General features: G+C 40.8%; 1 protein-coding gene across 12 annotated transcripts in view; it reads right to left on the bottom strand.

Annotated features, from left to right (window-relative positions):
• Window positions 1–16,527, bottom strand: part of EHBP1 (EH domain binding protein 1) — a 211,459-nt gene that overhangs the window by 151,331 nt on the left and 43,601 nt on the right. For all 12 annotated transcript variants that reach the window (XM_048296582.1, XM_048296572.1, XM_048296576.1 and 9 more), the window contains exon 5: window positions 13,534–13,587. In XM_048296582.1, the coding sequence (XP_048152539.1) occupies window positions 13,534–13,587 (54 nt within the window). The remainder of the gene's footprint in view (window positions 1–13,533; window positions 13,588–16,527) is intronic.

Here is a 16,527-nt window from a genome sequence, read left to right as displayed (position 1 = left end):
AATTCTAGCCAGGGATTAACATTTCAGAGGCTGAGCCAGAGATTATGTGTGTGGATCTTGAATTTCATCATCTCCCTTCGGCACAATACCTCATTCTTCCTTTTTTCATCTATTCTCTCATGAAGGGTCAGGAAAGCTTAGCCTTGCTGTTTCATTCATTTCATCTCTACATTAACCAGATACCTTGCAGTCTTTAGTTCTTACGTGTTATTCCATTACAAATACTACAGCCACACTGCACTGTGCTCCGGCTAATGAGGCATGTACCAAATCAAAGGCTGCCATCAAGTGGTTGTAGCACACTGCCAGCACTATGCAAAGTTAGCGTTCTGCAAGGGCTTTCACCAGAACACTCTGTTCAGGCTGGATTAAACTCTGCTCTGATTTAAGGCTTTGGGGAAAATCCAGATGCTAAGAGGTGGTGGTCCCACACCATTTCTTTTCCTTCCTTTTAAATTCTAAGGTCCAGCCTAACAGCTGGCACCACCACGCAGAAGCTGTTCCTGTTTCTTGCCATTTTGGATCAGCAGGCTCCAGAATTGTTTCTGCCATCATGTTGCTCATCGCTGTGCACCAGTGGAGAACAGCCTTAACAACCAGTCAAAAGCTTCCCAGCTAGCAGTGGGACAAGAAGGGTGTCACAGGGTGGGGGTTTCACAAGAAGATGGGGAGAATAAACACAGTTTAAACACAGTTTTGTGTGCCACCATACCCAGCTTCAAATCAAACTAAGCTAAAGATTGTTAATCTATACTCATACTGAACTTGAAGATAACGTGACAGCTCTTCCTTGCAGTGATAGTGATGAGTATCTTCAGCATTACTCAGTGATTTGAAGCAACCATGCCCTGATAAATCATTCTTCAGCACAAGTATTCAATCCCACTCACACAATTGACCTTTCCATATAGAAACTGTATCACCACATACCATCAGCTCTAAACCACAGCCTGTTACTCCAACTCATCTTTGCCTGACAGGTAGAAAAACAACCAACCAAAACCAAAGTAAAACCCTCTTTCAAAGAATCACAGATTCCTCGAATGGGCAAGGTGGGGAGGGACTGTGGTTGGGATCATCTAGTCCAACCTCGCTGTTCAAACAGGGTCCCCTAGAGCACATTACCTAGGACGTTGTCCAGATGGATGTCCATCTCCAGTGAGGGAGACTCCACCACCTTTCTGGGTAGCCTTTCTAGTGCCCAGTCACCATCTCAGTGAAATTTTTCCTCCTCATGGTCAGGTAGGGCTTCCTTTGTTCCAGTTCCTGCTTGTTGCCTCTCATCCTATTGCTCGACAACACCAAGAAGAGCCTGGCTCCATCCTCTTAACACCCTCCTTTGAATACTGATACACATTGGTAAGAACCCCTTACAGTCTTCTTCAGCCCAAACAGGCCCAGCTCCCTCAGCCTGCCCTCATAACGGAGGTGTTCCAGACCACACACCATCTCCATAGCCCTCCTGTGGATTCACTCCAGGAGCTCCAGGTCTCTCTTGTACAGAGGGACCCAGAACTGGACACAACACTCCAGATGAGGCCTCTCCAGGACTAAGAAGAGGGGCAGAATTCCCTCCCTCAACTTCCTTCTCACTTTCCAATGCATCAAGACAGACTTTTTTTCCCATGAAAAAGAATGATGTCTTTCTAAAAATTGTGGCAACTTTGCTACTATAGGAAAATGTTTTGCACATGCCATAGGGCACAGACAAGTTTTGCATGGTAGGGATGAGACTAAAGATCACCCAGATGTGTCTTCCCAGATTGTGTCCATCCACGGTATGACTTCCAGAAATTCGGCTGTCACTTAAAATAGCACCTTCCATCTTGCAGTTGCAATGAAAATATCAAGAAAATATGATTTGAATGAATATGATTTTCTGAATGATGAAGACAGACACAATTCTCTTCAATTCTGAAAGGGTGTGGTTCCAAAGTATAATATGCTGAAGAGCCATGTTTTCCCTGCTGCCTGCAGTGCCTGACCTTCCAGTCTCCCTTGGTGTCCCCTTGCCATTGTCATTAGCCATGTCTTGCATCTTGGACTTCTCATTTTCACGGAGAGATATAAAAAAGGAAAGCAAATACTGGAACAGTAGCATTGGGGGGAAAAAAACAAAACCAACCTGGGAGCGGGGAAGAGAGGTGAAAAGGTATAGGGTTTTGTCAGATGAAGATTTAGATGGTAGTTGATTTCTATGTTCTTTTTGTATTCTTTTCTGAATTTATTTAGCACTCAAACATGGAAAACACTTACATATCTCACATTCCAAGTAACTTCTCACTCTTCAACAGGAAAAAAATTGCAACTATAATTAATTTTCATTTCAGGGATCTACAGATAAAAACAGGAGACACAATTCTTCACACAGTTTTCAACATCGCTTCTGGTTTGGTAAATATTGTATGTGTTCTTTGAATTTTGTGCTGTGCCTTCCTGTGACTGGAGACTGTTTCATGGAGTTGTTTTGCTTTAGGGAACAAAGCTTTAAGAGTTTCTTTAATCTTATCCCTTGCTGAGCAGAATACTCTTATAGTATAAATCATTGAAACTATATATAAAAACTGAGTCTTTAAAGAAAATCCCGGAAAACTAGTAAGTGTATTTATTTTTAGCAGGCAAAGTCCTCAGAGTCAGACACAGCTGTTTCCTATCTCAAGCTAAGTTGCACAGGGTATTAAAACAAACTTGGAAAACCTGGCATCCATCCTGCTCAGTCTGCCATTCTGCCACACTGCCAGGAAAGGCAGGTTGGTTTGTTCTCAGTTCTAGTCCGGAGGGAGAAAATCCTCCAGAAGCAGAAATACTGCTATTTAACAGTGCAATGTAACACACAACTGCGTACCATCTTCAGACTTCACATGAATCATGCTTGGTGTATACATATATATATATGTAAAACTTTTCAAGCCACTGGAAAATGTGAGAAACATTGCTGAAGTATAGTGCTGTGGTTTAGGAACGGTAGTGCCCAATTTAGTGTTCCCACTGAGACTCTCCAAACCATGCTCCACTTGCTCTCTGCCTCTTCCCTCCTGTCTGAGGACTTGCCCACTGGAAACTGGTGTGGCATTTACCCTTGAAGAATTTCCTGTGGTGGTCATTCTTCCTCTCAACTCACATACCCATGCTGCCAGGGCAGAGGTGGGTTTTCCATCCCACTTCCTCCTGTCCTCCACGTGGTCATGCAGGTAAAACCCCAGGGTACCTCAGGGTGTGAACTCTCTCTCTCAAGCAGGGGGGTACTTGCTCCCAGTAGCAGAGGCTCTGGTCTGTACTGGTGGGACATGGGATGTTTCCTCTCTAACTTGCTTGAGTCTTTCCAGTCTCTTCACAGTCTTAGTCTTTCCACAGCCGAGGTGCAGGTCGGTAGGGAGGCAAAGAGATGGCTTTCATATTGCTGGAGTCAGGCAGTCACCTGAAGAACTGTTTGTTCTCCTTTCATTGACATCAATGCCAGTGAGTTGACACATGACAACGCACGCTCCTTACAAATTTCCATCACGTTGATTGCGTCAGCTGGACCTCATCTGGATCTACAAGGGACTCTTGTAATTTGAAGCCCTATAGATTACCTCCACTGCAGCTGATTGTCTCAGGTACCGGATACCTTTCTCTGTGGCATTCCACCTGCCTGTGTGCACTACTGGATAATCCACGGGAGAACACCTTTCCCTCACACTTGGCAGGAGTTGCCTCCAGAGACTCAGAGTTCCTGTCCTCTTCCCAATTCCCTGGTCAATGCCCACATCCCAGGACAGGGATCCCAGGTGCTTGGCCTTCATACCATGGGCCACGATATCCCAGCATCGGAGCAGCCAGGTCACCAGGGGCTGCCCAGACTGGCGGCCAAAATCTTACTCTCACAGCTCAGTCCGGGATAGGGATCGGGTGATCATCTCTGGCCCTGCCTCTTCCTCCTGTTGTGAGGGCCCTGCTTCCTCTTCATCCCTCACTATGCAAACTGATCTTGCCTTGGATTTCTCCTTCTGTGTAAGACCAGCTGCTACCAACTGTCCCCCTGGTTCAGCTCAGTTTGAGTAGCCACGGTGCCAGCAGGTCTGATTTCCTCCTCCTCCCCCTGAGGGTGCTGTCCAGTATTGAACTGTGTCTGGTGAAGAGCAGCTAGGGCCCAGCACACTGCAATAAATTGCTCCTCTCTGGAGTTGCCACAGCCTTGCAAATATTCTGTCACTTTGCCTGTAGTTGTTCAGGGGTGAACTTCCAAACCATCAGAGCAGAGAATTTCCCTGAATACTGGACCATTTTCTCCCACATTCCATACCACCCATGACTATCCACCCTTGCGGCAGATCTTTGAATGACCTTCCCAGAAATCTCTGTCCTGACTCTAAGCAGGTGTGGACTGCACTGAGGAGTCATAGCAGAAATAGCAACAAGAAAATGCTTTCTTTAGCATCCAAGGGAAATTCAAATTTCCCAAAAGCTGTTGTAACAGGCCTGAAAGAGGAAAAAGGAGTGAGAAGCTGGAAAAAATCATCCTCCGCTGTTCCCCTCCTAGACTGCAAAAATTAACCCTGTCCTGGCCAGAACCAGGACATATAGCCCGCTGTGCTCAGAACAGCAACCTTTGAGTTCAGGGATGCAACTTTGTATGGGTCCAAAATTTGGCAAAAATTCGGTTTAATCTTATATTTATGCTAGTACATGGAAACAAGAGAAAATACTGATAAGTTACAAAATGCCATTTATGGCACCTTATTCAATACCGTTTTATCCGGGCAATCTTTCCAGCCAAGACTCAGGTTGCCACCACACCTAAGCTAAACCAGAAAAAGCTCGTTTCTACTGCCTGTCAAGATTCAAGAAGCAATTTGGCTCAGATATAGATAAAGCAAAACAACGAGAAAGGAGAAACTTCACACGAAACACACAATATGATGGTGCAGCATCAATTCAGAATGAAGAATATGCTGGGAGGGAAATGAATGAAATGTCATCAATTAAGTTATGGAGGTCAATTAATTTCTATTATATTAAACTCTATTAAGACAGCTAACAAGCAAAGATAAGAGGCTGAAAGAAATAACACTCAGAGCTATTACACTGCCAGATGGTTTTCCTAATAACAAGGGTTTTCAGGAGGCCAGAACTCTTATTTTCCTGTCAGCTGGCTATAGTTCTGCTGCTGGCCACTGTTTTTAAATAATATGCTCTCAGTTAAATTACAACTGCTTGCATGTACAATCCTATCCAGTTACTTAATGCAGAGCTACATTTTACACAATAATGGATATTTTAATTCTTTTTTTGACACTTATTTCCGTACCTTGAGCACATGCAATTGCAAGGTATTATCTCAAATCAACCAAAATATTCAATTTGACTCCCAGATTATCTGCCTTTGAAGGTGACTTATGTCAAAAATATTTTTCATTAAATGCATTGCCATTTTTTCCATTTTCCACACTGAATATTTTGTACTACATGGCAGCAGCATATGCTGCTGTTTTAACACCGTATAGCTACCAGGTCAAAAATGAAATTTATCCATCATAATGCTGCCCCAGACAGTGGTATTTTACATAATGATATTCTGAACCGCACCAAGAGCAAACACACAGCCGTGACTGTATGGAGATGTAAAAACACATAAAAACCAGACACATGAAAACCAGAAAAAATGTGGCAAGCTGAACAAGCTTAAAAGCAAATACTTTTCTATTAAAAGGCAAGTTGCTTGGCTCAGCTTATGCCTGGAGTATGATTAGAACCCCACTGTAAAACAATTACCAAGACACTCTTGTGTATTTGATGTCTGAAAGAGAAAGGACCTCATGCAGACTCCGGCTCTTGCATGTGCTGGCAAGTGTATTTTACTGCTGATTTTCTATGAATAAACATATGCTAAGAGTGGCTGAAACACACTGCTGGTTTTAAACATGCCTAATGTGGTATTAGAGGTTTGTTTCCAAAGCTGTCTGCCTTGTTTATCAGCTTCCCCCCTCCAGCTGGCAAAGGACACCACTGATAGCAACTCCAATCAGCTGTCTTGTACAACTCAGCTATAGGAGACAGATTCTTCTAGCAGGAAATAGCCTCCCCTCAAAAACCCAAACAAAATGGTTCTAAGCAATTTAGAAAACAGTTGTACTTTACTGCTGTGAATCAATAATAACTGTATAAATTAAATGTTGCCATGTGTGTTATTGTACCACACTTTGTGAGCTACAAAGCCAGAGCCTCACACCCAGGATGCTCTGCCTGGAGCCCAGGGGACTTCTCTTTCCAGCTGCCATTTGCAAGACCCTCCCATGTAACTGTAGGACAAACATCAGAAAATGAGCTGTTTCCTTCACCAGAAAATGGTATGCCCAAATGCTGTAATACAGTTTTCAAAACTGCCGTATCATCTGCCACATTATCTTTGATACAGATGCACTTGGTGCAGCTATTAACACAGCATCAGAAACAACACTATTTAAAGAACAGTTTGGGCACTGCATTTCGTTTAGGAGATGAAGATCAAATAACAGAAGAAAACTTTCATAACTATTTTTGAAAAAGCACAGTAGAGAAGAGTTGGATGGACTCAAATTTCACACTCATTGAAGATAAAAAATGCTATTAAAAGTGTAAAAAGTTAATTAGATATTAGCAGTTGTTTTAACAATTTCTCTAAAATTCTTATTGAAATAAGATTTCTGTCATCTCTCAGCTCTGCTTTAATAGGTTATTACATATTAATGAAAGAAATTATTCACAGTGGCCCTAATTCCAGGTGATCTGGGTACAGTCTTGTTTTGGTCAGAAGGAAAAGGACATTGCAGACAGCAAGTGTTATGTCCTGAGTGAACACTAACAGGCTTTGCTTTGGGATACCAGGGTGGCTGCAGGTCAAAACATCAATTAATTGACAATGCTCCTTAGGAAAGTTTATGGAGCTCCTGCCCTCACAACGCCTACCCAGAATCAGGGCTGCTGGTGCCTCCCCTTTGTGCTGGGCCGAATAGAGGGGAAAACACCCACAGTCTTTCAGGCCTTCCTCGTGTAACACTTGCCCTAAATACAGGTGGTCATTTACTTGTCCTACAGCACTTGGTGTAAGATTTTTCCAGCAGAACTCAAGTGTGCAATCTACTTCCATTACCTTCTGTACTTTTCAGAGAAGATGCCAAAAATCCAAGGGGATTGTTTAGGTAAGGGACTCCCAAAGGGTCAGTGTGGATACACAGGGGAATCACCCACTCTCAGACACCCCAAACCAGGGTGATCCACTCTGTGCAGAAGCCTCTCTCCTGCTCTTTTCTGGAGTCAGGACTCTGCCCCTAATCATATTCCCATTTTAAATAAAATTGCCCAGAAATACCATCATGGAGCACAGAAGGAACAAATATGTATTACTGGAAAAGCACAGGATCAGGCCTCTGAGAAAGATTTCCTACCCTGGCTCCTTTACAGCCAGAGCAGCCAATCAAGACAACAATTTCTGCAAGTTTTGCTCCAAAGGCCTAATCTCGGAGATTTCTCAACTAGAACAAAGTGCTAAATATTTAATGTAAGCAAAAACTAAAAGTAAAACAAGTTTTCTGAATCTCTATTTCATTTAAAGCAGAACAAGAGTGAGACAGCTGACAAAGCAGCATTTAATTCCTAGCTATATCTAGACCAGAATACTCAGCCTAATTTACACAGGCAGCCAGTCACAGTTCACATAATCACACACAGCAGAATATGACAGGGGAATTAAAGGACCAGGAAAGCATGTCTGAACTATGAGCTATTCTAAATACATTAAATGCAGACATTTAATTCAGAAAAAAGCTAACCCGATCAATTATTATTTTAAGCAAAAAATTACTTCAAGCAAAAAATACAAAACGAATGGATAGAGAGGCTTTTACTACTTTCTCTTAAATAAAGGAAATAGCCAATTTAGACCTAAGCTCCCACATGCTACAAAGATGCACTAGACAAGATAGCCAAGATTTTGTAATAAATTCTGGTATAGCAATGGATCAGCAAGGAAGGAATTACCCTATTCCTATGTCAGTCTTTTCCCCCAGGTTCTTCCAGCAAACGGCATCAGCAGTACTCAGAATTTCAGTTCCCTGCCCTATGCTGGCATTTGCTTCCCAACATCTATTTCCAGAAACAGGTGGAAAGATTAGACTCGGGCTTTCATTCAGATGTAAAGCAAAACTTGCACTTGCAGAGTTAAGTGTTGCAGCAGTACTGTAGTAAAAAATATTCAACCACTCAGCAAAAAAGTATGATTTTACCAAAATTCTGGGCTAATTACTGTTCCTATTCAAATGAGTTATTTCTCAAAAAAGCTTCATCTGGAAAACAGCATATTCAGAGCTGTATCTGATGAGAACCTAACTTTTTGGTAATACATCATTTTATTCTATCACATTTAAAATTGGTCTCCTTTAAGACTAGAAACAAATGCATTTCTATATCCCACCACCTGTCCTCTCTTTCCCATTACTTTCACCTTATTTATCACCTTTATTTGTGGTGTCATGCCAGGCGTTTTAAGAGAGAGAAATAATCTCCCCAAACCTGTGAGTGATAAAACATGCTCCAGGGCATTCAAAATGAGAAATCATCATAAGCAACCATGATCCAGAATTTCAGAGGCAACGGGGGGAAGGGTGGACTGGGGGATGACAACCACAAAAGAACACACACATACCAATAAAATGAAGCCGGATTATGTCAAATGTTCTGTAACATTTTCTAATGGTTCTTTCATTCCGAGGCTTTGCTGATATTTGAGTGGAGGCCAATTCAGAACTCCTTCTAGGTTAGGGTTCCCGAAGTTACACAGGAGCGAGACAGAAGGCAAAGTCAAATCTCATTTTTTCAGCTTAAACTTGTTATTCTTTGTAGCTCTTCCCTGCAGGCCAGCATGAACAGCAAATTCTAGACTCTTTTTTTTCTCTCATTGCAGAAGTTTCAGTGGGCATATTCAAAAAGGCACCATTAGAAAACAGTGTCTAAAAAGGCATCAAAGCATTTTGGAATACTCTCTAGAAAAGACAGATGCAGAAGTCAGTTCAGTCTCCTAGATCTCAATACAAGAACAGCCTGGAAATTCTGCCTGGCGTGCTTCCCCAGGCAGGTGACAGAGTGCAAGCAGAGCTGGGCGCTGCCAGTCACTGAAAGCCACAGGCAGCAGAAGCAGAGCAGGACACTGAGCACTCACTCACATAAATGAATCCGTGGAAAGAGAATGCTAATGATCTGCTAATGAAATCATGGAAAGTGAAATCCCACACATAACCACTGTCACATCATTGGGGTTGATTAGTCAGAGACCAGAAGGAGGGAGCCTCCAGCCACACGGAAAGCAGAATCTGTTGTCCAGAGCTGTAATTGCTAAGAAAATGAAGAGCAGCCTTAAAGTCTATCAACAAAGATCTGGGCCAGAACGATTCCCAACAAGGACAATGGAGCTTTGGAAGAGGCTGACTGGCAGTGCTGCAGAGAGCCCACCTTATTTTTTTTTTTTAAAAACTGTTTAGGCAAGTGTTTGTCTGGAATTATGCTGCCTTGAGGCAACAGTGCAGGTCAGGTGAGGCTGCCTCCAGCCCCAGCTCACAGGAATCCATGAGCAAAGCTTCAACAACAGGTGGGGCATTTTCCTGCATTCATCTGCCAAATCAGTAGGTCTGGGATGTCCTCTTCTGTTGTTAGCAAAGACCGAGTTTTAATAGGCCTGCCACATAAAAAAGAGGGCTACAGTTCATGTCAGGAATAACAGCAATTATTGTCAGAGGAATTTCCTGCTGGAAAGGGCTTGCTCACCACAGCCCTGAGCCCTGGGAATGACCTACAGACAAAAAAGAAACAAAGGCCCAGGTGGGAAGATGGAGAAGCCTACTATGAACTTTGGAATATATTACTGTGCTATTAGAGACACAAACATGGGCTCAAAAAATATTTTTGACAAAAAAAAAAAGTATTTTTGACAAAAAGCTGGAAAACTTGTTTCATAGTCTGTGCATTTTCAAGTTGGAAAACATTCCGTGGATCTTTCCGTTCCATTAAGAATGTAGGAAGTAACTGTCTACAAAACTGCCAGCAAACAAGTAAACATTATGGTTTGTTCTCAGTAGATGTTCTTACGTACTTTGAGCATGCTAGGAAGCAAAAGGACATTTTTCCATTGCTTCAGATACCTTTATTTGAGACAAAGTTCTTGTACACAGAGCCAGTGAAAGCTTTCACATCTTTGGACCAATTTAAACCTCTCTTCCCTCCTATCCCTTTCTCATTCCATTAGCTAAACAATTTGCAGAGACGAAGAAACACAGCCCAAACTTTGGGTCAGCTGAATGCTTCTCAGAGGTGTAAGTTGACTAAAACTGCCCTCCCCCCTGGCACCTCTGAGAGGACACTCAATGAGCTCAGTGAAAGGAATCACATGTGGAAACAGCATATATTCAAGCTACCCATAGAAACAATGAGAGAGAAAAATCACTTACTAAAGCAAGGGGCTTATAAAATGGAAGGCAACTAGCCCTTGTTCTCTAAATGGAATAGGAAAAATACACTAATACCAGTCCGTAAGATTTTGAAAGTCTATTACCACTCCACACATGGGCTAGTCTTACTCTCAGTTATGATTTCTTTCTCTCCTACTTGCAACAGCCAACCTGAACATCCAATGTTACTAGTCAGAAGAACATAAAAATCCCCAAGAGAATTCCAAGAACTGCCTCATGAAGTAAAAGCAGATAATCAATTACACAGAGTGTGGTCAAAGAGAGATAAAATTAGAGACAAGAAAGTTATCAGTAAATATACAAAGAACACAGCTGTGAAGGAGATAAAGACGTGGAAAAGGCTGATGGAAAATGAATACCAAGATTTAAATGGAAAGGAACTGCTCTATGATCAAACTATTTATGGATTATACATACAGTGGATGACAAAGTTCACCTACTAAAACACAAATACAGAGTGACTAGGGCAATAAAAATACAGCTAGAAAAAAAAATCGAAAATAACCAAGGTAATGGACCATGAAGTAATGTACATATACCCCAAACAAGAAAATAACCACAACAAACAAGTATTTTGTTTGATTTTCATTTACAGCATGGCTTTCTTGCACAAATTACCTCATCACTACTTAAGAATCCCTCTGAAAGGGCAGCATAAACTTGTTTGGAATTTGGTAGTATCTGCCAGCAGAGGCATCAAACTGCAGTTGAATCTCTCTTTTACCTGGTCTTTGCTCATTAATACTGAAGCATTACAAAATTATTTTCAAGATTGACTTTTAATACTAGTTAAAAAAAGAAACAAACTCAAAATTTTTAGCAGAATTCAGATAGCTTCACAATTCAAGCACATCCCTAAGCTCTTCAGACTTCAGTATTTTGTGTTATGAGTGCTGCTGACCAAAGAGGAAGTGAAACCCTGCAGCCTCTCAGGGCAGAGAACTTCCTCAGACAGAAAGGAAAAGGTCTCAAAGGACTGTAAATGCCCCTATGCTTCCCAAAGGTAATCTGGTCTTGTCAGGTTGATGATGAATACATTGTTGTAAAACCAGGCAAATCATACATTAGGCCCGAAGAGGGTAAATGCCTACAATTTAAGGAGTGAGGAGATCAACCTCCGGCCTCCCCAGCTCCCCTATTTCTAACAGGCAGGTGTTTCATGCTCTGGAATGTCAGCCAGCCATAGGATCATTTGTCCCTTGCTCGAACCGATGAACATGTTTTCATCCACCACTAAGTGGAGCTGTTACTCTGGGAAAAGAGTTTCTCCACCTCTTCCAGCATTTAAAAAAAAAAAAAAAAAAAGGAGAAAGAGGTGATTGAAAGCAGCCAGTTTCACAGCTGCTTTAGCCCACAATAATTTTTGCAGCGTAACTATTTATTAAATTTATTATTCTGAGGATACTATTTCTATATCCTCCAAAGAATGAACATCTACCTACCAGTGACTATTTGGCAGTTCTTGTGAGATGAACTAACAGCACAACTGAGGTTGTAAAGAAGTTCCCACATAACAAGAAGATTGCCCTGCACAGCTCAGCGAAGGTGTGAGGCAGAGAGCAAGAACAGCAGATGCACTGCTGCCCCCTCTACATGGAATACACCAACACGTAAAAAAAGCAGGACACAAAGTCAGTCTACATGCCCCATATAAAATCCTGAAAAAAATCATCTGCAACGTCATAGGAAATCCAGCTATACCCAGAGGGGCTGGCTGAGAAACACACTGACGTTGTTTTATCCCAAGCTACTTGTAAAGTGACAATTGGGGATGGAGACTTTCCTGATTAAAATAAACTACATGAGAAAGAAAAGGAAACTCCAGGAAACAGTAACTAAACTGTGTTTTGTGTTAACAAGTGTTGTAAGTGAAAATAGAAACTTGACATTTAAAACAAAAGTAGAAATAAAGCACATTGCTTTTAGCCCTTTTAAATGTTAGCTTACTGGTAATAAGGATAAACCTTAGCTTTAGACATTCAAATCATTTTCCAATATTGACAAGAAAAAGCATTTTTAGGTACAAAAAGATACCATGCAAAATCCATTCCATCCCCACACTTCAGTGCTATGTGGTACTACTTGGTAGAAGAGCATTTTCTTTTTTAAAAGCAATATAAAAATTAAATCATATTACTGAGAAACAGTCCATAATGAAACTATATTAATGAGCAATAAACACTCTGTTTTGATACTGCAATCCTTTAAAATGTATTTCAAAACAAAGTTTCCTCTTCAAGAAAACCCCAGGTAAAGCAGCTTCTCCTTTTTTCGGCCCAGGCAGCCCCAGAGCGGAAGCTGCTCCCCAGCACAGAGAAGGGAAAGGAAAAAAGTACTTCATTAAGCACTTGCTCTATGCAATCTCAAGCATTTGCAGTTTGGCAGAGCCTGTTGTTTGTACAGCCCTCAGGAACTCAGCTCTCCATGAAGTTCTGGGAGCTCCTGACTTGGAGGAGTCAGAGATTCACAGGAGCAGCTTTTGGGTTTTCACTTGGTGCACAGGACACGCAGAGGGCGAGACTGGATCCCAGGGAGCACCTCGTGACTCGCACTCCTCACTACGTGACCTCCTGCCCCATCCTGCCCCAAATTACCTATCAAAGGCAAGCAATGAAGCTCTGCTCATCCCTAAAGAGTGTCATTCAACCCCAGAAGGGTACAGTGCCATCTGGGAGGTACAGATGTCATAACCCAGCTCTGACTTGTTCCCTGCCCTGCTCATACACAAATAATGTGTCACAGCCCATAAAACAGTGAGTCATAACCCAACTCTAACTTGTTTACTCCATTGCTCACAGCAAACTAATGCAAGGCAGACTGATGCTTACAGGGAAGGAATCCAAGCAGTGTAGTATAGCACTCCCCTCTCCTGTATTTTAATGGTAACATAACAATAGGTATTTTAATAAGCCCTCATTACTACAGAACTAGGATCTACTGTGATTCAGCTGCTCAAATTTTATTCAAGACTTTTTCAGCATCTGGACAACTTTTAATCTTTTTAAATGATTAAGTCTTATACATATAAAAAATCCATAAAAACATTCCATCTTACATTCTCTATGACAAACATCCATTCCTTGTCTTCAAACTCTTCAGCGTGGGGATCCTAGAAAAACAAACCAGAGAATTTGAGTCTAAAAATAATCCAGGATGCAAGAGACTGCAACACAGCCAAGATTTCCATATACTCCGAATTATTTTTACCCATAGAAGATGACAGATGGAAATATTTTAGCTAGGATATAGGCTTTATTGGATGTCCATTATATGATGAACAAGTTGAGGTAAAATTGCCAGTGAGGATTTAATAGAGACTCCTACAGACACAAACATGAGGTTGATGCTGATAAAGGCCTGTAATTGTTTCCTTTCATCCAGTGTGAAAAAAAAAAGAAAAAAGATAAAAAGATAAATCTCACTTTAATTCTTGAGTTCCACCTCCCAAATAAACACAACAAATCTAAATCTTGCAGATAACAGTGAAGGGAGTCCCTTGCTTTCAGCTGGAGTGAGAAGATGCACACCCCAACCTCCTTATGCCCAGACTCTATGAGCACAAGCAGAGATCCAGTCACAGTTTCAGCACAGCACCTCCTTCCACTGCAGATTTCTTAAATATTTATCCTGAGTTCACAACATTCCTATTGTATCACATGTGAGGATCAGAAAACATTTTAACTAACAGGAAGAAAAATAACAATGAAGTTCATATATTTGGCGCTTTCTTTTTAATTTAATGAGCTTTCAGTCTGCTGGAGTGGCCTGTATTGTTGTTGTCTGAAAGTAAAATAACAGTGGAGAAGACAGTAAGTCATTCCTCTCATGCCTCTATCAAGGATCCTACTTTAAACAAAATACTTCTTAAAAAAAAATATAATTAATCATCCAGTCCTGCTTCTGAACAACTGCAACAGAACTTCTACTCCTCTAGCAAATTAGATTCTCCACTAAGATAACATGTCTTAAGTCTTTCTTTTGACTTCTGCTGTACCTCAATTCTATCCTACTATTTCTAGTTACAGGAAAACACTCGATTACTCCTTTGCCCCCCATGCTTGCATGCTATACGTACTTGCAGATAAATGTCACTTCCATATCATCAGCATTTCCCAACATCATATATGAGACCCCTCAGCATCAGCAGTTTTCTTGCTATTATTTGGCAACTGGTCCCGACACTACAGCAAGCATGGAATCATCTTGCTGCTCTAAATTAACAACACTCATCATGATATCTTGCTCCTACCTTATATCCATTAGTACCATCTTTCCTTTCTATCCAGAATGCTACAAGCCTCACATTTAATCCTCTTGACTCACCTTACCTTAGCCTTTGCTTTAACCCTTGTTTCACTTCAGTTTTGCTTTGAAGTCACACAGTGGGGAGAGGTACTGTACCACTTTTTAACTAGTTCTCTTCGAATACACAAAATAAAATAATTTGTAAGTAACAGGCTTATAGTGCCAACAAACAGAGAAAACAGGTTTTTTTTCATTATTTTTCCAGTACACAAAAAACTTGGGAAGTGTGCTCTTAAATAAACCTCCTCTTTGGATGAACTACAATAACACTTCAAGGAGGATATCATCCCATCTCCTCCTGCACATCCTTCCTCTAAATCCCAGCCAAGTGGGTTCCCTGTGCAGCTCCCCTGTAAAACACTTCCAGTGAAAGAATATAAGATGTTGCTAAAAACTTAGGTCAAAACGGATGGTTCATTTTTATAGATGAATAAATCTTTTAAGAGGTTTTTTTAAAAAACAGAATAATTTAAATACTACAAATGAGTGTCAAAACATGCTGTACCAGTAAACATAAGGACAGAAGGGCAAGTAGATACATAAAGAATTATATTAAGGTATCTCCATGTTCCAATTAATGTCTTGTAAATACCAGATTATGTAATTATATCTCCATCACATTAATCAGGTTTGTGGAATTCTGCATTATGTAAGTAAAGTACACAATACCTGAGGGTTTGGTGTATACTAGATAAATTCTAAAGATGTAACTTTCTGTAATCCAGCTGTTAAATACTTAAAATTTTTAGGAGTTAACCTGAGGCAATTACCTTTCTGTTTAATTGCTTCCTTTGATACAGCATGAAATGACATAATGAGATTTAATGGGATCATTAACCACTTTATGTTTTAATAAGCTACTCCATAAGAAATGACTCAACTCTTAAATATTTCATCCTGCTCAATTTTTTTCCCCTTACTCCCCCAAAAGCTATTAGTACAAGTTTGCAGGCTGACCTAAAACTGCTTCTAAAGTCAGGGTCCAATATTTTATTATCCCATGTAACAAACAAAACATTCCTTGTTTTATTTGTGCAAGGCAATAATCTATAAAGACAAACCAGGCTCTCTGTCAGTGGCAATAAAACTAACTCACACCTCTGAGGGCTACAGAACCAGGTGCTCTGCTGAGTATTTCTGATCATCTGAAAGAGCAAAATAACACCATATAATGCAAAGACTTTGTAATGTTCAACATTTTAGCACACACTTGAAAGCAAGTTGTGAATACTTTAGGAAGATAAATGCAGTGTATGGCCCCAAAACAGCCCTTAAAAGCTTCAAGGACTTCTCTAATGAACAACCTTACCAAAGGTTCAGAGAGTAAGAAATATGCTGAGATATGGATACTTTGCATATGTGTAGGATATTTCAGATTTAAAGGTGAATCCAGATTTTTTTTTTTTAAAAAAGAAGCCATGTTTCTTGTTAGCTTTAAAATGTTTCTAGAAACAGAAAACCCTGAAAAATTTTATATAGATAAGCCTCAGCATCTTCTCGCAACAGACACGTCAGTGGCTTCACTCTTCCATTAAAATGCTTTTATCAGAAGCCCAAGGAGCAGCATAGAGAGTCCTATTTCTAACTAACTTAGAACTCTGTTACGTGGTCATGTAAACAGATACTTGCATGATTACAGCCATACCACAGGTTCTATTGCAAACAACATGTCACACTTTGGGCTAACATTTCCACATGGGGTCTCCGTAACAGGTGATGTTTCTATAAATCTGGCTAATCTTTC

Source organism: Corvus hawaiiensis, chromosome 3 (genome assembly GCF_020740725.1).
Source record: "Corvus hawaiiensis isolate bCorHaw1 chromosome 3, bCorHaw1.pri.cur, whole genome shotgun sequence".
Classification (NCBI taxonomy): Eukaryota; Metazoa; Chordata; class Aves; order Passeriformes; family Corvidae; genus Corvus; species Corvus hawaiiensis.
Note: the sequence above shows the minus strand (reverse complement) of the source record. Positions and strands in the feature narration are given on the sequence as shown.